The 23,270-nt window shown below is 43.3% G+C and overlaps 1 protein-coding gene and 1 long non-coding RNA gene across 7 annotated transcripts in view; both read left to right on the top strand.

Annotated features, from left to right (window-relative positions):
• The window catches only part of LOC119323685 (BEACH domain-containing protein B-like), a 28,801-nt gene extending 23,871 nt beyond the window's left edge, over positions 1–4,930 (top strand). Inside the window, exons 32-41 of one of the 2 annotated variants that reach the window (XM_037597383.1) lie at positions 33–485; positions 563–609; positions 712–805; positions 1,071–1,277; positions 1,467–1,592; positions 1,683–2,054; positions 2,149–2,380; positions 2,895–3,635; positions 3,774–3,858; positions 4,379–4,930. In XM_037597383.1, the coding sequence (XP_037453280.1) occupies positions 33–485; positions 563–609; positions 712–805; positions 1,071–1,277; positions 1,467–1,592; positions 1,683–2,054; positions 2,149–2,380; positions 2,895–3,589 (2,226 nt within the window). In that variant the 3' untranslated portion in view covers positions 3,590–3,635; positions 3,774–3,858; positions 4,379–4,930. Of the gene's footprint in view, positions 1–31; positions 486–562; positions 610–711; positions 806–1,070; positions 1,278–1,466; positions 1,593–1,682; positions 2,055–2,148; positions 2,381–2,894; positions 3,636–3,773; positions 3,859–4,378 lie in introns of both variants that reach the window. The other variant, XM_037597384.1, reaches the window with a different exon arrangement.
• Positions 4,931–12,085: 7,155 nt separating this feature from the next.
• LOC119325314 lies at positions 12,086–15,672 on the top strand. Of its 5 annotated transcripts, none has more exons than XR_005157464.1 (4): positions 12,086–12,488; positions 13,660–13,777; positions 13,870–14,817; positions 15,185–15,672. It is a non-coding gene; the product is annotated as an uncharacterized LOC119325314 (long non-coding RNA). The 5 variants fall into 5 exon arrangements; XR_005157461.1 differs by having other exon boundaries at positions 13,660–14,016; positions 14,230–14,817; XR_005157465.1 differs by having other exon boundaries at positions 12,087–12,488; positions 13,660–14,016; positions 14,602–14,817.
• The last annotated feature ends 7,598 nt before the right edge of the window (positions 15,673–23,270 follow it).

The raw sequence follows: 23,270 nt of genomic DNA, 5'->3' as shown, positions 1-23,270 counted from the left end.
AAAGATCTGACTCCACTTTTCTTTGTTGACAGATAAGAGCAGTTTACTGGACACGTTACCTACTACAATATACTGCAACGGAGATATTTTTTGATGATGCAAATGCACCTATATTTCTTAATTTTTCCTCCCAAAATGATGCTAAAAATGTTGGGTCTCTTTTAGTTTCCTTGAGGAATGATGCTTTGTTCCCCAAAGGAAGTACAAAAGACAAAAATAGTGTAATTTCGTTTGTTGACAGAAAAGTAGCCCTTGAAATGGCTGAGAGTGCCAGGGAGAGTTGGAGAAAAAGGGAGATCAGCAACTTTGAGTATCTAATGATTCTGAATACTCTTTCTGGACGATCTTACAACGATTTAACTCAATACCCTATATTTCCTTGGATATTGGCTGACTATTCATCAGAAAAACTTGATTTCAACAAGTCATCTACTTTCAGGGACCTGTCAAAGCCAGTTGGTGCCTTGGATGCAAAACGCTTTAAGGTATTTCCCGTAGCTATGGGGTATGGCGTACTGTCTCTCCCAGTTAGCATCTCTGATAAATAATAAACAATGTGCAGGTTTTCGAAGATAGATATCTTAATTTCTGTGATCCTGATATACCAAGGTTTGACCTAAATATTTTTGAATTGCATTCCTAAACTTTTCTTGTGTCCCAAGTTTTCTCTAGACGCTCATTGCATCAAAATTGTGTATTTTCCTTCTGCAGTTTTTATTATGGATCGCACTACTCTAGCATGGGAATTGTTCTTTACTACCTTCTAAGGCTCGAGCCTTTTACTGCTCTGCACCGCAATCTTCAGGTCCTTTATCTGAGTAATTCTGCACTAGCTTGAATATTAGTCTCTTACTCCCTGCGATCCATAATAAGTGCCGCAGTTTTATACAAGTCTGAACTAACCTTAGTTCAGACCTGTGACACTTATTTTGGATCGGAGGGAGTACTAAATAAGTGAATTTGTTTAGGATGTGTATATATCCTTTCATGGCATATCTTTTCACTGAACAGCAAATAGTACTATAGCTAATTAGCTAATACTACATTACTTTATATGTTTATTTATGCAGGGTGGTAAATTTGACCATGCAGATCGTCTCTTTCAGAGCATTGAAAGCACATATAGGAACTGCCTATCAAATACAAGTGATGTCAAGGAGCTTACACCTGAATTCTTTTACATGCCTGAGTTTCTTGAAAATTTGAATTCATATCACTTTGGGGTAAAGCAGGACGGTGAACCTTTAGGCCATGTAGGTCTCCCTCCATGGGCAAAGGTAATGATTGATAATTTCTGCAGTTTTTTAGATTAACTTTGTGTGAATGTACTCATATAACCAATCTAAATATTTGAAAGAGTTACCAATCTAAATGTTTGGAAGAGTTATTATTGGTTAAAGGTACAAAATATTTAGTGCACACGAGGGCAGAAGAATTCATGATCAAAGGAAATATGTCTTGTGCAGGGTTCACCAGATGAATTCATTCATATCAATCGTGAGGCCCTTGAAAGTGAATATGTAAGCTCTAATCTTCATCACTGGATTGACCTCATATTTGGTTATAAGCAGCGTGGCAAGCCTGCCGTTGAGGTACATGATTTATCACCCTTTTGCAGTATACTTGAATTAGTAGATCACACAATTTGACTTTACTAATCAAATACCAATTATCTGGAGCAGGCAGCAAATATATTCTACTATTTGACATATGAGGGTGCTGTTGATTTGGAAAACATGGATGATATGTTGCAGAAGTCTGCTATCGAAGACCAGATTGCAAATTTTGGACAGACACCCATTCAAATTTTTCGGAAGAAACATCCAAGAAGAGGACCTCCTATACCAATTGCGCACCCATTATATTTTGCTCCACAGTCAATAACAGTGACTTCTGTTGTTCCTAGTGCAATCAGCTCTTCATCATCTGTATTGTTCATTGGCTTGTTGGATTCAAACATTGTCTTGATGAGCGAGGGGCTCATACTGTCAGTAAAACTTTGGCTAACAACGCAATTACAGTCTGGTGGAAACTTCACATTTTCTGGATCACTGGTCTCTTCCTAATGACAACTATATCTAATAGGGTAAAATTATTAGTCCATAGGTGTATGTACTTTTATTTATTATGTATGTTCTTTTCTTGTAGGAGCCTTTCTTTGGAATTGGTTCTGATATTATTTCTCCCCGAAAAGTTGCCACTTCCTTGGCTGAAAATGTTGAGTTCGGAAGACAATGCATGGCAGCTGTCCAAATTCATGGCGACAATTATTTAATTTTATGTGGTAATTGGGAGAATAGTTTCCAGATCATTTCCCTTAGTGATGGAAGAATTGTGCAGAGCATCCGACAGCATAAAGATGTTGTCAGCTGTGTTGCAGGTAGTTAATCCTTTCTGATGTGTATGGTATTACATTTACTCTTTAAGATCCAGCATTAAGCAATTATGGTTGCATAAACTGCAATAATATATTCCCTCCGTTCCTAAATATAAGTCTTTTAGAGATTCCAATGTGGACTACATACGGAGCCAAATGAGTGAATCTACACTTTAAACTCTGTCTATATAGATCCGCTATGTAGTTCATATTGAAATCTCTAAAAAGACTTATATTTAGGAACGGAGGGAGTATAATGGAATCTAACTTACTTGCTTCCATTAATTAATTTGATTAGTTGTAGTCTTAATTAATTTGGTCAAACATGGTCTAATTCTATCAAATACTCCCTCCGTCCCAGAATAAGTGTCGTTGATTTAATACAACTTTTTACTAAATCAGCTACACTTATTTTGGGACGAAGAGACCAGTTAGTGCTAGCAACTAAGCAGACCTCATAGATGCTTTCTTCCATTCAATTTTGCCTTAACATCTTGGGAGCACACTTTTTGTGCAGTTTCATCTGATGGAAGTGTAATTGCAACTGGAAGTTATGACACGACTATTATGATTTGGCATGCATTCCGAGGAAGATCAAATGACAAAAGATCAAAGAGTGCAAGTAATGACCTATCAACTAAGGACCATGTTATCATCGAAAACCCTTTTCACATCTTGTGTGGTCATGATGATATTATCACATGCTTATTTGTTAGTACGGAACTTGATATTGTTATCAGTGGATCAAAGGATGGAACTTGTATATTTCATACGTTGCGTGAGGGGACTTACGTTCGATCCATTCGACATCCATCAGGTGCTGGCCTGTCAAAGCTGGTGGCATCACAGCATGGTAGGATAGTATTTTATTCTGACAGTGATCTCTCCTTGCATATGTATTCCATAAATGGAAAACATATCGCTTCATCAGAATCCAATGGCCGCCTGAATTGCATGGAACTAAGTTGTTGTGGAGAGTTTATGGTATGTGCTGGTGATCATGGACAAATCGTTCTGCGGTCTATGCATTCTCTTGGAGTTGTTTGGAGGTATGACGGATCTGGGAAGACAATAACTTCTTTAGCTGTGACTCCCGAGGAGTGCTTTTTGGCTGGAACCAAGGATGGTAGCTTGATTGTATTTTCAATAGAAAACCCATTACTTCGCAAAGGTGGCATACAACGAAACAAAGTAAAATCTTCTGTAGGTTAGTGGTGTGTCATTAAGCAGCGCTCCTTGCTGCAAGTTCGGAACAAAGGTGAGTCAGTGGCCACAATCAATGCCTCTTGTCATGTCATTGTTTTCTTGTTTATACCTTTTTTTATCACTTCAATCCATCCTTCTTAATGTCTTTGTGCTAATCCCTTGGACCATTTTGTTTGTTCTCATCTCCAAGCTTGCAGAATGCTCAAATTGCATAGTCCATCTGCCCTTCGGGATCTTTCCAGGGGAGGAGATTGTTGTGATGCTCGTCAATGGGGGTATTTACTGTACCTAGTCATTTATGCTTCTCATTGTACCTACAATATTCACTGTAGTTAGACAGGCTACTAGTTTTTTACTTATCATAGGATTGATGGAAGAGGAATACTCCCTCCATTTCTAAATACAAGCCTTTTTAGAGATTTCAATATGGATTACATACGGATGTATATAGACGTATTTTAGAGTGTAGATTCACTCATTTTGCTCCGTATTTAGTCCATATTGAAATATCTAAAAAGCCTTATTATATTTTATTGTAGTTAGCCGGCATACCTTTCTAGGTTTCCAGTTGCATGCATTGGCTAATAATTAAACATTCTAGTGCACTTTCTGTGTTCTTCAGGATATTTTTAGGGTAGGATGCTACTTACTTTGACCTGTCCATGTTTCAAGGAAGAAGACTATTTTTTAAATTGTAGTTGGCCTACTGTTATGTTTTTTCTTTGGTTTCACAAATTGCATGCCTACCGTATTTTTTTCCGGGAATTTTGATGTTTCTATTTTTGAACTCTGCAGGTCACCGGCAGTAAATGTAAGAGAGAACAGTTTGTTGCTCTTCTGTACATACAGCTTTAGATTGAGGAGTTAGGATTCTACAGGATGCCTGAGCTGATCAAGGTCCACAAGCGATAATTCTTCTAACTGCAAAATGGATACGTGGTAACTAATACCACAGTACTTTCTCCTTTTGATTTTCGAGATGAGCTCGGATACAGACACGGACATTCTCACTCAAGTGATGTGTCTCCATCACAGTTTGCCGTGGTGCTGGACTGCTAGTTGCATAGCTAGTGCATGCGAGTGTAACATAATCTCCTGCGGTGTTCTTACAAGTTAGGGAGAGCAACTTCCTCTCCCAATAGAATTTATCTGTATGTATTAGATGCCAGTATCCTGTAGTTACAAAATCATACATTGTACATGAAGCTCATCTTCTCGGTGGGAAAGTAAGGGGCACGTGGTTGTGCCATTAGTCTCTTGAGACCCCGAAACCTTCTTTTTATCAACTTCGGGGCTAGCTCTTTTTTTTAATGAAATTTCGTAGCAATTTCCCCCCGAAAAGGAGGATAACCCTTGGTCTTTGTATCAATTGATGCGCGCGGCCAATCTCGGTAGCAAGATGAGCAGTGCTGCCTAATACTTTGCGGAGCTCTCATATGCGTGCCATGATTTTGTGGCCGACAACACATGGAGAGGTGAAGGTGAGACATGGTGACATCGATCGTGATTGGAGATGGTATTGTTGAGTATTATGATTATTAGGAAGTACTCCCTCCGTTCCTAAATATAAATCTTTGTAGAGATTGCACTGCAAACTACATACGGATGTATGTAGACATATTTTAGAGTGTAGATTCATTCATTTTGCTCTGTATGTAGTCCATAGTGGAATCTCTAAAAAGACTTACATTTAGGAACGAAGGAAGTATAAGGTAGATTAGGATTTGGTCCTGCCTTGTCTTGTATTTCAAGTTGGTCATTGTACACAAACTATCTAGAAACCATATCTAGAAACCATACCAAATTCATGAACAAACTTTTTGATTCATCTCCCTCCAATGTTACTTCTAAAGCGACAACATACTCAGCCTATTGTTATAGAATTCACCACAATAACTTTTCTTGGATCAATTCCAACTTATGATGCCACCAATTATTAAATAATAATCCCTCTGTCCGGAAATACTTGTCATCAAAATGATCAAAAGGGGATGTATCTAGACATATATTAGTTCTAGATACATACTCCCTTCGTTCCTAAATGTAAGTCTTTCTAGAGATTTCAATATGGACTACATATGGAGCAAAATGGATGAATCTACATTCTAAACTATGTCTATATACATCTGTATGTAGTCCATATTGAAATATTTAAAAATACTTATATTTAGGAACGGAGGGAGTATATTTTTATCCATTTTGATGACAAGTATTTTCGGACGGAGGGTGTACAAATCACTTAAATTGAAATCAAAAATCACTTGGAGCACCGATGAAGGTTTTATCGATGTACTACTTACAACGAGCCTGTATTGATGTAACTCCTTACAATAATCTCTTCATTTTCTCCGTATGCGAGAAACATGCCGTCTTTGCACTTAACAACATTTTCACTATTGCTCTATGATCAACACTTTGATCAATCTGGTAACTTTACTTTCAACTTACTTGGAGTACTGTACATATCTAGTTGTTTACATACCATGGAATATGATTAACACAAGTGTGATTTGAAATCATGTATTTCGCTCATCATTTAGGATACTGATTCTTGCTTAAAACTCCTTCCATGTGACTTTGACAAAAAACTCTCCTTGGCATTCTCATACTAAACTGCTTTATTTTCTTGTCAATATGTATTTTGGATAAGCCCGATTAGGCACTACCATCTCCATAGATTATAATGCATAATACCAAAGCTATAGTTCCTAAGTACTTCATTGAAAACTATTTAATGCAGTCCTAATTTGTGTCAAGAATTTTATTTCCAATCAACAATGTGCTATGCACACATAGTTGTTTTGAAATGTTACCATGCTCCCACTTACTTGTAAACACAAGCATCTTTGCTTTCCTCGATAAAGTCAAATTTTCTCATCAGAATGAAGATTCCAACTCCACTATGCTTGCTTCAGATCATTATATGATCTCTTGAAGTTTGCACATTTACTAACATCCTCTAGATCGAGAAAATTACCTTGGACCGTATCATATATACAACCTTGGTTCTATTTCCATCTCATGAGAATCATTTTGACATCCGTCTGTTATATCCCATAATTGCAATATTTAGTAATTGCTAGTTTAACCTTAACTGACTTTTAGTATTGCTACGATGAGACAATCTCGTCATAGTCAACTCCTTGATCTTGTCATAAACTATTTGTGACAAGCCAAGCATTATAAAACATTTTATCGTTGTCAGTTTATAGATCCATTACTATACTTTAGATTCTAAGTCTTTCGGAGGGTTCACTACTGGAATCAGCTACTTTGTCGTCTGCCATGACCTTTGGCAAAGTCCTATCAATAGGCCGGGGCGCGGCGCCGGGGGGGAGGGGGGAGGGCTTGACGGCAGCGAGGGCTGGGTCCGGGGGGCAGAGCTGGCCGGCGGCGGCGACGACAGGAGGAGAGAGGCGGGCGCGCGGAAGGGAGAAAGAAAGAGAGAGAGGGAGACGGACACGGCCCGTTAAGTGGGCCTTCTTTGCCATCTGCTAGCAGACGGCAAAGAGGGCGACCGTTAGGGCTGGCCCATGTCTCCTCTTTGCCATCCGCTAGCGGACGACAAAGAAGGAACATTGCCGTCCGCTAGCGGACGACAAAGTTTTCACCTCTTTGTCGTCTGCTAGCAGACGACAAAGGAGCTGACCTAGCCACGCCGTGCCCTATGGGGCCCACCTAGCTCTTTGCCGTCTGCCTTTTATTTGTTTGTTGTCCACTGGCTGACGGCAAAGAAGCAGCTGACGGCAAATACCCCTTTTGCCATCATCACTTTCTTTGCCGTCGGCTTACTCAAAGCGGACGGCAAAGAACCTCTTTGCCGTCAGCTAGCTGATGGCAAAATGCCAGATTCCAGTAGTGTTCATCAAGTTATAAACTTGAATTATGTATATGGATACTATCTCGGATTACCTTTCCATATAGCCAATTCCAGAGTTAGGGCCCATCAACGCTTCTTTGTGTATCGTAGATTGTTGTTGTCTAACAACAATATCTCATTTGCACACCATAGAGGTTTGCACAAGTTTGCCTATCTTACTTGGTTCAGCCACAAGTTCGACCGAAATCTCTATATCTCATGTGGAGACTTCCATATCAATCGCAGTAGGAATTCCTGGAACTACTTCCAATATTTCTTTCCTTTGACCTCACTAGAAGATTATGTAGTCTCATCGGGTTGCACTGTCCTCCCACTCTTTTCCAGAAAATTTTTCTTCAAAATTTATCGCACATTGTAGCAAAAACACTTTGCCTCGGCATAGTGATGGAGGAATACCCAACCTTTTGGGATAACCTACATAGTAGCACTTATCTGTTGAGACATAAACTCGTAAACACTTATACTTGTCTTATATTCCCACATGTTAAGAAAAGACCAAGTGGTTTTGGCATACCATTCCATATCTTACATGGCATCATTTCAACAGATTTGATGGCGCTCTTTTCAGTGTAAGAGCCGCAATCTCTAAAGCATCACATTAAAAAGTATATTGGCAAATTGATCAATGTCATCTTTGATCTCACCATGTCATACATAGTTTGATTACATCTACTCAAAACATTCTACTCTTAGTAATGTTTTGGGAAGTGTAAGCTATAAAATTCTTTTCACAGCTCATCAGATATCCACTAAACTTGTAACTCAAATATTTCTTTCCACAATCAAATTATAGAAACATAATTTTCTTGTTACAATAATTTCTACTTCATTCTGAAAACCTTTTGAAACATTTCAAAGGTTCCAGATTTATGTCTCAATAAGTAAATTAAAATATCTACCTGAGTCATCCTTGAAGATAGATCCAGATTTATGTCTCAATATTTTCTATTGTTTTTAAGTTATATTTTACTTTAAGATGCAATTCTAATACCTTTTCTCTTTTAAATTGAAAGTTCCATTACAAGAGGGAGATTGGCGACAATTGGAATTCTAGACCTGAAAAGAACTACAACAGAGATAGCTATTCTCCGAAGCTCCAAATGACTTGGAAATCTATGTAGATTTATTTTGTAATATATAAAAACACTGGAAGAAAAAGCTACTGGAGGGGATCCACCCGCGAGTCACAAGCTTAGGTGGCGCCCTCGAGGCGTGCCCTGTGAGCTTGTGGGCCCCATAACAAGCCTCTGGGGCCCATCTTTTTCCTATACAAAGCCATTTGCCCTAGAAAAAAAAATCAAAAGAGGACATTTAGGAGGAAGCACTGCCATCTCGAGGCAGAACCTGGTCAGGAGCACTTTTGCTCTCTGGTGGAGCGATTCCACCCGGGATACTTCCCTTCTGGAGGGGGAAATTGAAGCCATCATCATCACCAACGTTCCTCTCATCATGGGAGGACTCATCTCCATCAACAGCTTCACCAGCATCATCTCATCTCCAAACCCTAGTTCATCTCTTGTATTTAATCTTTGTCTCAAAACCTCAGGGTGGCACCTGTGGGTTGCTAGTAGTGTTGATTACATCTTGTAGTTGATGCTAGTTGGTTTACTTGGTGGAAGATCATACGTTCAGATTATGGTTAGATTTATCTTTAGTTCTTCTTTCGTAGTTGCGGATGCTTGTGAGAGGGGGTAATCATAAGTAGGTTGCTTATTCAAGTAAGAACAACACCTTAGCACCGGTCCACCAACATAATAATTTATCAAAGTAGTGAATGCGAGTCAGTGAATCGTGATGAAGTTAACTAGACAAAATTCCCATATGTCCTCGAGAACGCTTTGCTCTCTATAAGAAATACTTTTGGCTTGTCCTTGCAATAAAAGGATTGGGCCATGATACGTCTCCAATGTATCTATAATTTTTGATTGTTCCACGCTATTATATTATCAATCTTGGATGTTTTATATACATTTACAAGCAACTTTATATCAATTTTTGGGACTAACCTATTAACTTAGTGTCTAGTGCCAGTTGCTGTTTTTCTGCTTGTTTTTGACTGCAGAATATCAGTACCAAACAAAGTCCAAATGCCACGAAACTTTTTGGAGATTTTTTCTGGCAATAAGAGACCCTGGAAGCTTTGGGAGGGAACGAGAAGATGAAGGAGTGGCCCACTAGGCACCAGGGCACGCCAGGGGACTGTGGCACGCCCTGGTACCTAGTGGGGCACACAAGCCTCCGTTTGACCTAAATCCGCCTTTATAAATACTCTAAAATCAGAAACCTATGAGGAAGTCCATGAAATACTTTTTCCGCCACCGCAAGTTCCAGAACCACGAGATCCCATCTAGAGGCCTTTTCCGGCACTCTGCCAGAGGGGGAAACAATCATGGAGGGCTTATTCATCATCCTTGCTGCCCCTCTGATGTTGCGTGAGTAGTTTACCACAGACCTATGTGTCCATAGTTAGTAGCTAGATGGCTTCTTCTCTCTTTTTGATCTTCAATACAATATTCTCCTCGGTGTTCTTGAAGATCTATTTGATGTAATGACTTTTTGCGGGGTGTTTGTTGGGATCCAATGAATTGTGAGTTTATTATCAGATCTATCCATGAATATTATCTGAGTTTTCTCTGAACTCATTTATGCATGATTGTTATATCCTCGTATTTCTTCTCCAATTTATTGGTTTGGTTTGGCCAACTAGATTGATTTATCTTGCCATGGGAAGATGTGCTTTGTGATGGGTTTGATCTTGCGGTGCTCAATCCCAGTGACAGAAAGGGACATGACACGAATGTATCATTGCTATTAAGGGTAACAAGATGGGGTTTATTCACACGCGAGTTTATCTTGTCTACATCATGTCATATTTCTTAAAGCATCACTTCGTTCTTCCATGAACTTAATACACTAGTTGCATGCTGGATAGCGGTCAGTGTGTGGAGTAACAGTAGTAGATGCAGAAATCGTTTCGGTCTATTAATCTTGGACATGATGCCTATATACATGATCATTGCCTTGGATATGGTCATAATTATTTGCTTTTTTAGCAATTGCCCAACAGTAATTTGTTTACCCACCGTATGCTATTTTTATGAGAGAAGCCTCTAGTGAAAACTATGGCCCCCGGTCTATATTTATCACATATTAAAACCAAAAATACCTTGCTGCAATTTTATTTTATTATTTTATTTTGTATTTTTGTCAGATCTATCTATCAAAACCTATACAATTTAATCTTGCACATAACCGTTGAGGGATTGACAACCCTCTACGTGTTGGGTTCCAAGTATTTATTGTTTGTGTGTAAGTGCTGTTTACGTAGTGTTGCTTGGTTCTCCTACTAGATTTATAACTTTGGTTTCATAATTGAGGAAAATACTTATCTCTACTGTACTGCATCATCCTCTCCTCTTCGAGGAAATCCTAACGCAGCTCACAAGTAGCAGGCCACCTTGGTGCACTTTGTTACTTTGGTTGCTTGTTACTCACTATGAATTATCTTGCTATCAAACTACCTGCCACTACCACTTTACAACACTTGTAGAGAATACCTTGTTGAAAACCGCTTATTGATTCCTTTTGTTGCTCGTTGGGTTTGACACTCTACTTATCGAAAGGACTACGATTGATCCCATATACTTGTGGGTCATCAAGACTCTTTTCTGGCACCGTTTCTAGGGAGTGAAGCGCTTTTGGTAAGTGGAATTTGGTAAGGAAACATTTATACTATATGTTGAATTTTATCTTCACTTGTCACTATGAAAGATAATCCTTTGAGGGGCTTGTTCGGGGTATCTTCACCTCAAGAGGAAGTGGTAAGATCTGCTCCTCAACCTACCAGAAATATTTATTATGAAATCCCTTTTTCTATTATGGAAAAATTGCATGCTAATCCCTATCTTGGAGACGGAACAATACATCATGATATGCACTTAATCTATATGGATGAACTTTGTGGATTTTTTAAGCTTGCAGGTTTATCAGGGAATGGAGTTAAGAAGAAATTATTCCCTTTCTTTGGATGGAAGAGGTGCATGGTATAGGCTATATATAGGATAGGGCTATTTTGTTACCAGTAACTATTCTGTTACCTCTCCGCCCTATATACAGTACGACGGTGATTTCCCCGCTTGAAAAGAGAAAAGGCAAATAGCCCACTCACCCCATGGTTCCCACCCGTATCTCCCTCGATCCCGACCACTCCACACGCGCCGCCGGCCTCAACTCCCAAGCGACTCACCTCTCAGGCTGGTCACAATGGGCAAGAACATAACCTAGTAACTTACACATTTCCCTAGACTATGTTACTACCTCCATAGTGGGTAGGAACATCTATGTAGTGTCATGCAATGATGTATTTGTTAGGTTATAGACTCATTGTTTCTTGGAGTGTGTGATGTTCCGGTAACTTAGCTAGTTACCACAAGCACCTCTCTCTTCATTAAATACGTGCCACATAAGCAAAGTTGTATTGAAATGTGTGATGTTATTCCTAAGTTCCACCCCACTGTGACCAGCCTCACGTCCGGCGCCGCGCTGCACCCCGCCGCCTCCCACCTCCAACGCCGCGCCGCGCCCCCACCTCCCACCTCCGGCGCCGCGCCGCGCCCCCCGCCTCCCATCTCCGGAGACGCGCCGTGCCCCCGCCTCCAACCTCTGGCGACGCGTCGTGCCCCCCGCCTCCAACCTCCGGCGACGCGCCGCCCCCCGCCTCCCAGCGATGCGCCGCGCCCCCGCCTCCCACCTCTGGCCGTCCCACCACCATCCCGGCGACCCGCCGTCCCACCACCATCGCCCCGTTCCCTCTGCTACCACCACGCCACTGGTTCCCCTCACCTCTGCCACCACCAACTTCTCTTCCCACCACCACCACACCGACGCTCTGCCCACCCGCTGGCGGCCGCCCCCATAGCGCGTCGTCCTGCTCCTCGTCGTGTGTCCGACACCTCCGCCCCACCACAGTCGCCAACCTCACGCACCGGCCTGCATCCCCTCCCCACTCCTCGACGTCAAGTTCAGGTACGCAGTGTATGATAAGTTCAGGTACTTTGCCGTGGACAGCCAAGTTCAGGGATGCCTCTGTGCCTGAGGCAAGCTGTGGAACTGCAGCCAGTTATTCAGACCTTTCAATCACGCAATCACTTGCGGACACTGCTCTGCTTTTCTTTACGCAAATTATTCTGAAAAAGTTCAAATTATAAAAGCAGGTAACTCCAGGTTCACCGGTGGAAGTTTGAGGAAAAAAGATAAAAGAAAAAGAGAGTTAGTGGGACAGAAGTAAAAGGAGACGCTCTATTTTGCTGGCAGATAATACTTGTTCCATAATTTCCTTCTGCCTTTACCGGCAGTACTCCTAGTACCGCACCTCCAGTCGGCGACCTCGCTTCGGCCACGCCTCCATCGGCCGACGCTGCTTCTGCCTCCCACCCAGATGCATGGGTCGCCGCCTCAGTTAGTCACTGGGCACCTTGCCGATCCAGGAGACTGTGAACTGAAGTAGGCAAGTAGCTCCCTCCACCACACAACAACCTACAGCAGTTTGATAGGGAGCGCGGGGTTCAGTTCGACGAAGATGAGCCAGGCAGCCGGCCTTCGCATAGCGAACTGGTGCAGTTCGATCTTGTGCGAGTTGGAAATTCCCTGATGCTGAGTGTGTCAGTACAACCCTACACTACAAGGCATGCGTACATCCACTTCACGTGTTACTCAACAATATTGTGCATTTGCTTGGCAGCTTTGTTACTCTAGTTACATATCACTTGCTAAATAAAAAAAATGTTGTTCACTTTTCTGTGTTTTGTTGAATAATTCTCGAGAGACTTGGTAGCAGGTATTGTCAGTTCAAAAACTTATATGCTGGAGGTTTGTCGGAATGACAGAAAACATGAGTTCAATTTTTCTGTACCATCGCTTTTATTGCTATAAATGTCAGTCAATTGTTTTCTTGATGCCAACAAGTGTTTGCTTAAAATGCCTAAACAAAGATCTATTTTATTTCATCGCGAGCGGCATTCTCGGGTCTCGTCTCCTCTTTCATCGTGAGCAGCAGTTCAAAAACTAACTTTAGCAACAACTTTCCTATTCTATCTAGCATCGTGGGAGGGTTCAATCAAGGCGATGGTATTTGTGTTCATTTAGTAGTCTCTTCTACACTTTGGCCTTTGTACTAAATAGTGTTTTGGTATTGCAGGTTAGATTTCTATAGCATAAGGCTGGATAATTGTCCAGAGGCGCTTGATGATTGAATTTAAAAGATTCCAACGCTGTGCTGATTGTGTGCAAATAATTAGATGGGCAAGAGAAGTTTTGTAAACTTGAATGCTTCAGTCCTACTTGTGTTAGTAATGCTGCAGGTTAACAAATGTACTGATGCATCTAATTTATTTTTGTTATGTAATAGGTGTGTGAGTTGGAGAAGAGTGTTCGTGCAGGGAGGAAGGTTGAGGAGAAAGAATTTGTTGTCTTGACAGAGCTGCTTATGGTGCAGCCGCTGAAACTCGATGGCATAGAGGCAGAGGGAAAAGCAAGGGCACAAAGGAAGGCAGAGGTACATTCCCTCGCTGTTACTTTCCAAACCTTATTAGTTTGGCAACGCAGTTTTTGCAAAACCATAGTATTACAAAACCTCAATATTTTAATGTGTGGGCAAATTCTTTAGTTTCTAAAAAGCTAGTTTTTTCTCAGTTTTGGTAAAACTGTGGAGGCGTTTGGCAAATGGCAGTTTTATTAAGATTCTCTGATTTTGAACGATGTTGAATAGGGAGAATTCATGTATTACTGCCATGTAAGTTCAAAAAATAACCTGTAACAAGTACAAAAATGAAAGGTGGGCAAAACAAAAAGTGAGCTTGGAAGTAGGAAGTTCGATGCATCGGCTACTGCTCCTTTTGTGCTTCTGGTTTACTCCAAGCAATTTATTTTTTTGCATTAGATGCTAAACAAAAATGAGAAGTTTTTAATTCCACAAGTATGAACTTTGTGAATGTGCACTTCTTAAAACAGAAGTGTACATGCCAGTTCAATTTGTGTGCAAGAAAGAAAAAATGGTTTGATTTAAAAACATTGATCAGTACAGAGTAAAAACAATGATCAGTTCTAAATAAAAGAAATGATTCGTTTGTGAGTTTGTCAGTTCGCCGATGGGATCCGCAGGTCAGCCCCTCATCTTCCACAAATTACTCTTCAGTCTTCTGTGAGTATTAATTCAACTGCTGACTGAAATGTGTAGCTTGGACTGAAGTTTTAAAGACCTGATTTACTACATACCTGCCGCAGCTCCCAGGCTGTTCACAGCCGCCACCCTAGTCCGTTCATCACTGCCAACTGAGGCCGTTCAATGACGCAAATGGTTAGTCTCTCTCTCTCTCTCTCTCTCTCTCTCTCTCTCTCTCTCTTGTACCTGTATGAAGTGTTTCCTAACTAGTGTTGTGGCTGGTTGACTTTGCCTCTTCCTAGCCTCCAATTTTTTGATTTGGGTACTGAACGAGTGCAATTCGTCGAGGCATTTAGTGTGCTGACCATGCCAGCTATGTCACATTGTTGTTGAATCTTTATAGGCCTGTAGCAAAACATTGTATGAGTCAAAACCTATGATGAAACAAAGGAAACCATGTGAGACTTTTTTCTGTTAATAATGCACTCATGGGTTGAATGCATGTTAAATCTTTTCTTGAATGGTGTTCTGCCAGATAATTTAGGCTTTGAAACGATTGCAGAGTACATCTACTGACAATCGTGGAAGAATGACTGAGGGGACCAAGCGCTAGTAGAATACTACAGGGAAGCAGGGACATTCAATGCTACTGGATTGTGCACCTGGTAGTCCAAACTTACACCAGATGACCGGTGACCAACTTCCCTGCCTCTACAAGCTCCTCGAGGATGACTTGGTGGTAGCTGGGATCCCCTAAAGCGGCCAAATCCTGGTGCACCCAGCCGCCGCTCGTGATCCCCTCTCCTTCAGCTCCACTTCGCGGCACTGTCAGTCCACAGGAGTAGGGGCAGGTGCCCATCAACAAAAAGGAACAAACGGTATATGCTTGGAAACTTAAAATTCTGTACACATTTGGGAAACATATGTTATAGCTTCTTTCAAAGTTCAAAACAGATGGTACAGGAAGTACATGTATTCATGTGGGTGCTTGAAAGTTCTGTACAGGAATAGGCCGATGATTTTTGTGCTATGAATAATATGATTTATGTACATGTATTATATGTGTGGAAACAATTTCTGTGAGATGATGAAAGGAAAAATGGTTTGAATTAAAAATATTGATCAGTACGAGTTAAAAACGGTGGTCCGTTCAGAATAAAAACTTAAAATATGCCGTGGTTTGTGGGGAGGTTCTGCTCACCGCCGGGTGGCACCATCTCTAGCAGTTCGACAGGGACTACGATGTCGAGGCAGACAGCCGCCCTCTTTGTGACCTGCTGTATTCCTCATCTTGCACTGGCAGACTGATGATGCGGGAGCCGCCCTCTTCACTACAACCCCACGTGGATCTCTTTCTTTCTTCTCTCTCAAATTCGTTGAAAAACTTGGTTGCTTGTTCTTGTTAAAAAACACACCGAGACACGCGACAGCCACCCCAGTCCGGGTGTAGTAAGTACCTCAATACGAGTTAAAAACGGTGATCCGTTCTGAATAAAAGAAATGACAGAAATTCAAATTGTAAAGTTCAAGCAAAAAAAGAAACCCCATGAAAATCCCGCTTAGTAAGTACCTCAGTACAAGTCGTAAAATGAGAGAAGTTCAGAACAACGTTGTAAAAAAATGTCGAGTTAAAAAAAAACAAAACAAACATATTTTCTTTTTGAATAAAATATAATTCAGTTCGATGATACAAACCATACAAGTACAGGGGCGACGATATAGTAAATCGTTGAAAACTAATGAGAAAAATATTACCCAAAAAACAGAGCAAAGTCTAGTTAGTGAAAACACGCTTAGTACAAACTCATGCAAGCATCAGTACAAGTACCCTTTTTTGAAACCATTCACAATTACTCTACAAAAAATAGCTCAGTACAAACATACACATATATCAGTACGACTACTCTGTTTTTCAAACAAGAAAACAACAAGATCCGTCATGCTGTATTCTAAATTACTCTTAAACGGTTGCGAAGTAGAGAAAACGTTCAACATGACTAAGTTTCGCATTTTCGATAGCTATCCAACATGACTAAGTTTCGCATTATTTGCCATGTTTCGACAAACTTTTTAAAAAAAATCGCGTTCAAAATCAAATTTAACCGTATTTGAATTTGTTTTTAAACAGTAAGGAACTAGAAAAACATTTCTATACGAAAAAGTTGCGCATTTTCCATAGCTTTCCAACGCCGTATCATATCATTTGTGTCAATCCGACAAACGGTTTGCAAAAAATCGCGAAATTACGTTTTGCCCAGAATTTCACCATTTTTCAAATTACTTTTAAATCATATAGAACTAGAAAAAATAATACATATATGGAAGATGCGGATTTTCACCAGCTTTCCAAGGCCATCTTATTTGCTCAATTCCGACAAACGGTTTGAAAATTGAGTCCAAAATACGATTCACGTTTTCGGTTTTGAAAAAAAACGATTTTTTCAAAACTGCTCTTAAACCATAATGATTTTGCAAAAATGTTCAATATACTTGAAATATGGTTGTCAAGAGCTTTCCAACAATATATTACACGCTCCGTTCCGACAAGAAAATTACAAAAAGTTTTTGAACTAAAGAAGACGATCTGTTAAACACAACTGAAAGCATCAGTTCAACCGCTTCGAAAACATCAGTACAACCACTTGAAAATGCCAGTTCAAAAAGGGTAACAGAATATTATTCTGTTACGCGTAACAGAATAGCCCATATATATATATATTGGCCTCGTGAAGGATAAAGTATCGCTCAAGCTTGGGGAAGGCTTAAGGACATGATGCCCAAATGCCCCATTCCTGAGCTCTTCAGAGATATTATTGTTCATAACTTTTATGCTCGGCTCTTTCACAACGATAGAATAATGCTTGATTCTTCTTCTACTAGTTCTTTCTCAAAAAGAAGTATTGAATTGAAATGCGATCTTATAGAAAGAATTAAATGCAACTCTGAAGATTGGGAGATCAACAAGGGTAATGAGTCAGGTATAAATCTTGAATTTGATTGTGTTAAGTCCTTTGTAGAAATAGATGTTTTTCATATGCTTAGTGCAAAATATGGCCTTTATTTTGAGATAGTAGCTATATTTTGTGAATCCTTTGCCGCTCATGTTGATCTCCCTAAGGAGAAGTGGTTTAAATTTCATCCACCCATTAAAGATATTTGTGAAGAACATCGCTAAAACTGAAACATTTGCTTGTACTGCTAATCCTGTTGTGCCTACTACTTACATTGAGAAACCTCCTTTCCCTATAAGGATTAAAGAACATGCTAAGGCTACAACTATGATTCATAAAAGTAATATTAAAACACCTAAACCCTCTGAACAATTTAAATAGAACCTCCTATTGCAATGGTTAAAGATCTTTTGGTTGATAATATTGATGGGCATATTATTTATTTCCGCGATGAAGCTGCTAGAATTACTAAACCTGTTAGAAATGAACATGATAAGTTAGATAAGAATAAGTTGTTGGCGTGCTTGTTGTTTCTGTCAAGATTGGAGATCATTGCTACCATGGTTTATGTGATACGGGTGCTAGTATAAGTGCCATTCCTTTTTCTCTCTATAAAGAAATTATGCATGATATTTCACCTACTGAGATAGAAGAGATATATGTCACTATTAAGCTTACAAATAGGGATACCGTCTCACCGCTTGGGATTGTTAGATATGTTGAAGTCTTGTGTGGTAAGATCAAATATCCGACTTAATTCTTAGTACCTGGATCAGAACAAGATAATTTTTGTCCCATTATATTTGGTAGGTGTCGGGGAAACGACACCTACGAGATCACGAGGATCCCTTCTATGGTTGGCGGGGAGAAGAGTTGCGCAAAGAGCAGGCCTGGTGATCAGTGCGAGGGTTTTTTACCCAGGTTCGGGCCGCAATGGTGTGTAAAACCCTAGTCCTGCTTTTAGTGTATATCTTGTGTTCTTGTGTTCTTAGACTAGCTGCTATGAATGCCCAGTCCAAAAAGTCCGAATCCTTCTCCAGTACGCCTGGAGCCTCCTTTTATATGTCAAAAGGGGTCGCCATAGTGGCACACAGGAGGTGTAAAGTAGCTACAATGTACAAGTTTATCCCTGACATCATACGACAAACACATTTAATGCGATGCTTCGTGCCCTCTAACTTTATCGGGGACGGCAACAGAACTCGTCCCGTCCGTCGTCGCCTCACCCCGTTCCGACACGCGTCCAGGCTGACAAGGCATGCAGCCGCCAGGCTGGCTGGCTAGCTGCTGTGCTGGCGTGGTGGTAAAGCCTGCACGAAGATCTGCATGCCGCCACGCAGGCATCTGCCTAGTTGGCAAGCTGGTCGTCATGCTGGAACGGCCGTGAGGTGGCGAAGCCTTGTCGGGTGCGGGCCTGGCTGTGGCCCCGCAATTTTCGCTGGCAAGCGTCTTGCCGGGGGTCTTGCAGTCTCTCTAGGCAAGGGCCTTGCCGGGGTTTTTTGCCTTCTGGTCTCCACGTGGACCTACAGGCCATTAGTCTTCACAAAGATCTGCATGCTACTATGCACACGCCCCCGAGTCTTGGCCTTGACATTGTCGATGATGTCAGAGCTCTCAGCCTCAGGGGTGATGGCCTTTCTGGTGTTTTGCAGGCTGCCTCGGCAAGGGCCTTGCCGGGGCTACGTAGGCCGCCCCGGCAAGGGTTTCACCAGGGGAGGTCTAGCTAGTCTTTTGCTCTTCGTTCGTTAGCTCGCACTACAAAAAAAAGACACATCCGTGACATTTTGGGCCGAATGAATTTTTTTCCTGTCATACATATGACACTTCTATGACGATAATTGTGACAAAACCCGGTATCATCATAGATGTGGTGGGATCCTACTTCTATGACAAAAAATCATGACAGAAAATGGGCTTTTCGTCCTGGGCGGGCCGGAGACGCAGCTGCATGACATTCTTTGGGCCGTCCATGACGGAAAAACCCGTGGTAGAAGCGAGGGGGAGGAAAATTTCGGGGAGTTGCCAGTTACAGTGGGAGAGCGATGCGCGTTTCTCTCGTATAGGTACGCGTGTGTGTGCGAGGCGTTGGCTCTAACTGAACCCGAGCGAGGCACTGGGCTCTAACTGAACCCGAGCAATTGCACTGCAGGCTACGTGTTACTGAACCCGAGCGATCGATCGATGGCTGTTAACTGAACCCGATGGAGCGATTCCTTCGCTACTGCTGCTAACTGAAGCCGGTCGATTGGATGAACAGTGAGCGTTGCAAGGGGGGGGGGTTGGATGAACAGTGAGCGATGGCGTTGCCTTTGGATGAACAGGAACCCGTGATGTGGAGGGCTGGATGAACAGTAGACGGTGGAGGGGTGGCTGAACAGGACCCCGTGGTGTGGAGGGCTGGATGAACAGTAGACGGTGGAGGGGTGCCCGTGGAGGGGTGGTTGAACAGTAGCCGGTGGAGTAGCGCGCGGTGGAGGCTGGATGAACATGAGCCCGTGGAGGCTGGAGGAGGTCGACGGTAGCCCGTGGAGGCTGGAGGAGGTCGACGGTGGAGATGAACAGTATCCCGTGGAGTCCCATTTTGCGGTACGCCACACCCCTCCGCCCCATTTCGACCGTAGCGCTCCAACACAAGTCCGTTTCGTCCGTTTTGCGGTACACCACACCCCTCCCGATGAACAGGACCCCCGTTTTGACCGTAGCGCTCCAACACAAGTCCGTTTCGTCCGTTTTGCGGTACGCCACACCCCTCCCGATCAACAGGACCCCCGTTTCGACCGTAGGAGGTCCGTTTCCTCCGTTTTGCGGTACGCCAGGCCCCTCCCGATCAACAAGACCCCGTTTCGAACGTGTCCGATCGAACACAAGGCCGTTTCCTCCGTCGGGCGGTACGCCAGGCCTCGTTTCCATCGCCTGTTCCGTCCAAGCCCTCCCGATGAACACGACCACACATTCCGTTCCGACCCAGTCGGTTGGCTCCCCATGAACACGACGACGACGCTGTTTCTCTGTTCCGACCCAGCCATGTACGTATGCATGATAGGCGTTAGAGACCCTGCCCGTATGTACGTACGTGGCCGTATTTTCTTTCTTGCACCCTCGCCGCTGTACGTACGTGTACATGCTACGTGCGCGCCTCTACTACGACACGTGCGCGCCTCTACATCCACCAGTATATATGTACGTACACGTTCGCGACCAGAATGACAACGCTACATACGCTTCGACCAGGTGGGTCCCGACTGTCAGGCACTTCCTTGCATGCGAAGATGTAGCTGGTGGGTCCCAGCAGTCAGGGGGGTGAATCGTTTTTTTTGCCCGGACGCACTTCCTTGCATGCGAAGGTGTAGCTGGTGGGTCCCAGCAGTCAGGGGGGAAATGTTTTTTTCGTGAAATATGGTGGCCCGTCCGGTGGGTCCCCGCTGTCAGGTGGAGGAATAATTATTTTGCGTGTAATAAGGAGCACTTCCTTGCTGCGGCCGTGGACCCAGTTGTCAGCCTCACCACATACAGTCCACGTCCAATGGAAGCCGTTCCTTGACCACATTGACCACGCCGCGCCGAGAGCACCAGGGCGGTGGACGACGGCAAGGCCTAGGAAGGGGACGACGCGGAGCCCGGGAAGACGCGGCAGTGGATGCCCACACGTAGAGGAGTACGAGGGTTCACTGGTTCGCTGCGGTGTGAGGCTGCCATCGCCGCAGAATAACAGGGGGTATGGGTGAGTAGAGGGATGTCCTGGCCAGCGGTGGGAGTAGTAGGGGGCGGTGAGGCCTCCGCCGCATCGCAGCCGGCCACGGGAGGTAGGAGCACGAGGCACGACCGGCGCTGGTTTGGGCGGCTGGAGCAAGAAGACCAGAGGTTGAAGAAGCACTACGGCCGTTGGATGGACATCGTACGGTCACTGGAGCTAGAATCGTGCATATTGACTAAGTTGACAAAGCCCTCCGTCCCCGTCAACTTAGTAGGCCCACAAGTCAGCCTGCCACTATACTGGGTCCCAGCTAACAGGGGGAGTATTCATTTTTTTGTGCGTAATAAGGAGGCACTTCCTTGCGTGCGAAGATATAGCTGGTGGGTCCGAGCTGTCAGTGGTGGTAACGTTTTTTTCACAAAATACTGAGGCCCTTTCGGTGGGTCCCTGATGTCAGGTGGACGAATCATTATTTTGCGTGTAATAAGGAGGCATTTCTGTGCGTGCGGCCGTGGACCCAGCTGTCGGCCTCTCCACGTACAGTCCACTTCAGATGCATGTCGGTCGTTGACCACGTTGACCAGGCCGCACCGAGAGCACCAGGGCGGTGGACGACGGCGAGGCCTAGGAAGGGAATGACATGGAGGCAGGGAAGACTCAGTAGTTGTTTCCCACACGGAGGGGAGTACGACTGAACGAGGGTTTACTGGTTCGTCTACCGTCGCCGGAGAATAACAGCAGGTGTGGGTGAGTAGAGGGATGACTAGGCCAGCGATGGGAGTACGATGGGGCGGTGAGGCCTGCGCGGCAGCACAACCGGCCGCGGGGAGGAGGGAGCAGGCAGTCCCGCCGGCGCTTGTTTGAGCGGCTGGAGCAGGAAGAGCAGAGATTGAAGAAGCACGACGGCCGTTGGATGGCCATCCAACAGTCACTGCTTGTGCGTCAACCTTTTTTTAAGAAAGCCTCAAATTTGTGGAAAACAACATACAACCCATCCGCCATTATTTCTAATAATTTACAGCCCATTTGCTAATTCTTAAGGTTTTTTTGGAGTCCATATTCTTTTTGTTAGCATTACAGCCCATATTGTGGCCACGGTTAAAAAATTATACGAAATTTTGCATATTTCGGTGCGGTCTGAACTGTTTTTAATCCTGAAATTTCGACTCACATTCAAACTGATTTTAAAACTAAATGTATATCAATATAAAATCCAACAAATTATCCACGCATAAAAATTAATGTAATTTAAAATCTCAAAATGAAAAAAAGATATTTGAAACTAATTGCCGCTTTGATGTGTTTTAAAAATGTACAACCCATTTCTCATTACTGATGGGCCATTTTCTCGGCCAGCCGAATGAAAGCTCTCCTCGTCTTGAAAGATTTGCAGCCCAACAGGCCTGACAAAGCGACTTACTTGGCAAATCATAAAAAAACTGGGCTGTGGCCGTGGACCCAGCTGTCAGCCTCTCCACGTACAGTACTCTTCCGATGGAAGTCGTTCCTTGACCACGTTGACCACGCCGCGCGGAGAGCACCACGGCGGTGGACGACGGCGAGGCCTAGGAAGGGGACAACGCGGAGCTGGGGAAGACGCGGCAGTGGAAGCCCGCGATGAGAGGAGTACGAGGGTTCACTGGTTCGGCTGCGGTGTGAGGCTGCCGTCGCCGCACGGCCTGGCCAGTGGTGGGAATAGTAGGGGGCGGTGAGTCCTCCGCGGCAGCACAGCCGGCCACGGGAGGTAGGAGCATGAGGCACGACCGACGCTGGTTTGGGCAGCTGGAGCAAGAAGACCAGAGGTTGAAGAGGCACTACGGCCGTTGGATGGACATCATACGGTCAGTAAGCTAGAATCGTTCATATTGACTAAGTTGACAAAGCACTTCGTCCCCGTCAACTTAGTAGGCCCACAAGTCAGCCTCCCACCAAGGTGGGTCCCAGCTAGCAGGGGGAGTATTCATTTTTTTGTGCGTAATAAGGAGGCACTTCCGGTGGGTCCG

The sequence above is a fragment of the Triticum dicoccoides genome, chromosome 6B (genome assembly GCF_002162155.2).
Source record: "Triticum dicoccoides isolate Atlit2015 ecotype Zavitan chromosome 6B, WEW_v2.0, whole genome shotgun sequence".
Classification (NCBI taxonomy): domain Eukaryota; kingdom Viridiplantae; phylum Streptophyta; class Magnoliopsida; order Poales; family Poaceae; genus Triticum; species Triticum dicoccoides.
This window is presented reverse-complemented; position numbering and strand designations above follow the sequence as displayed.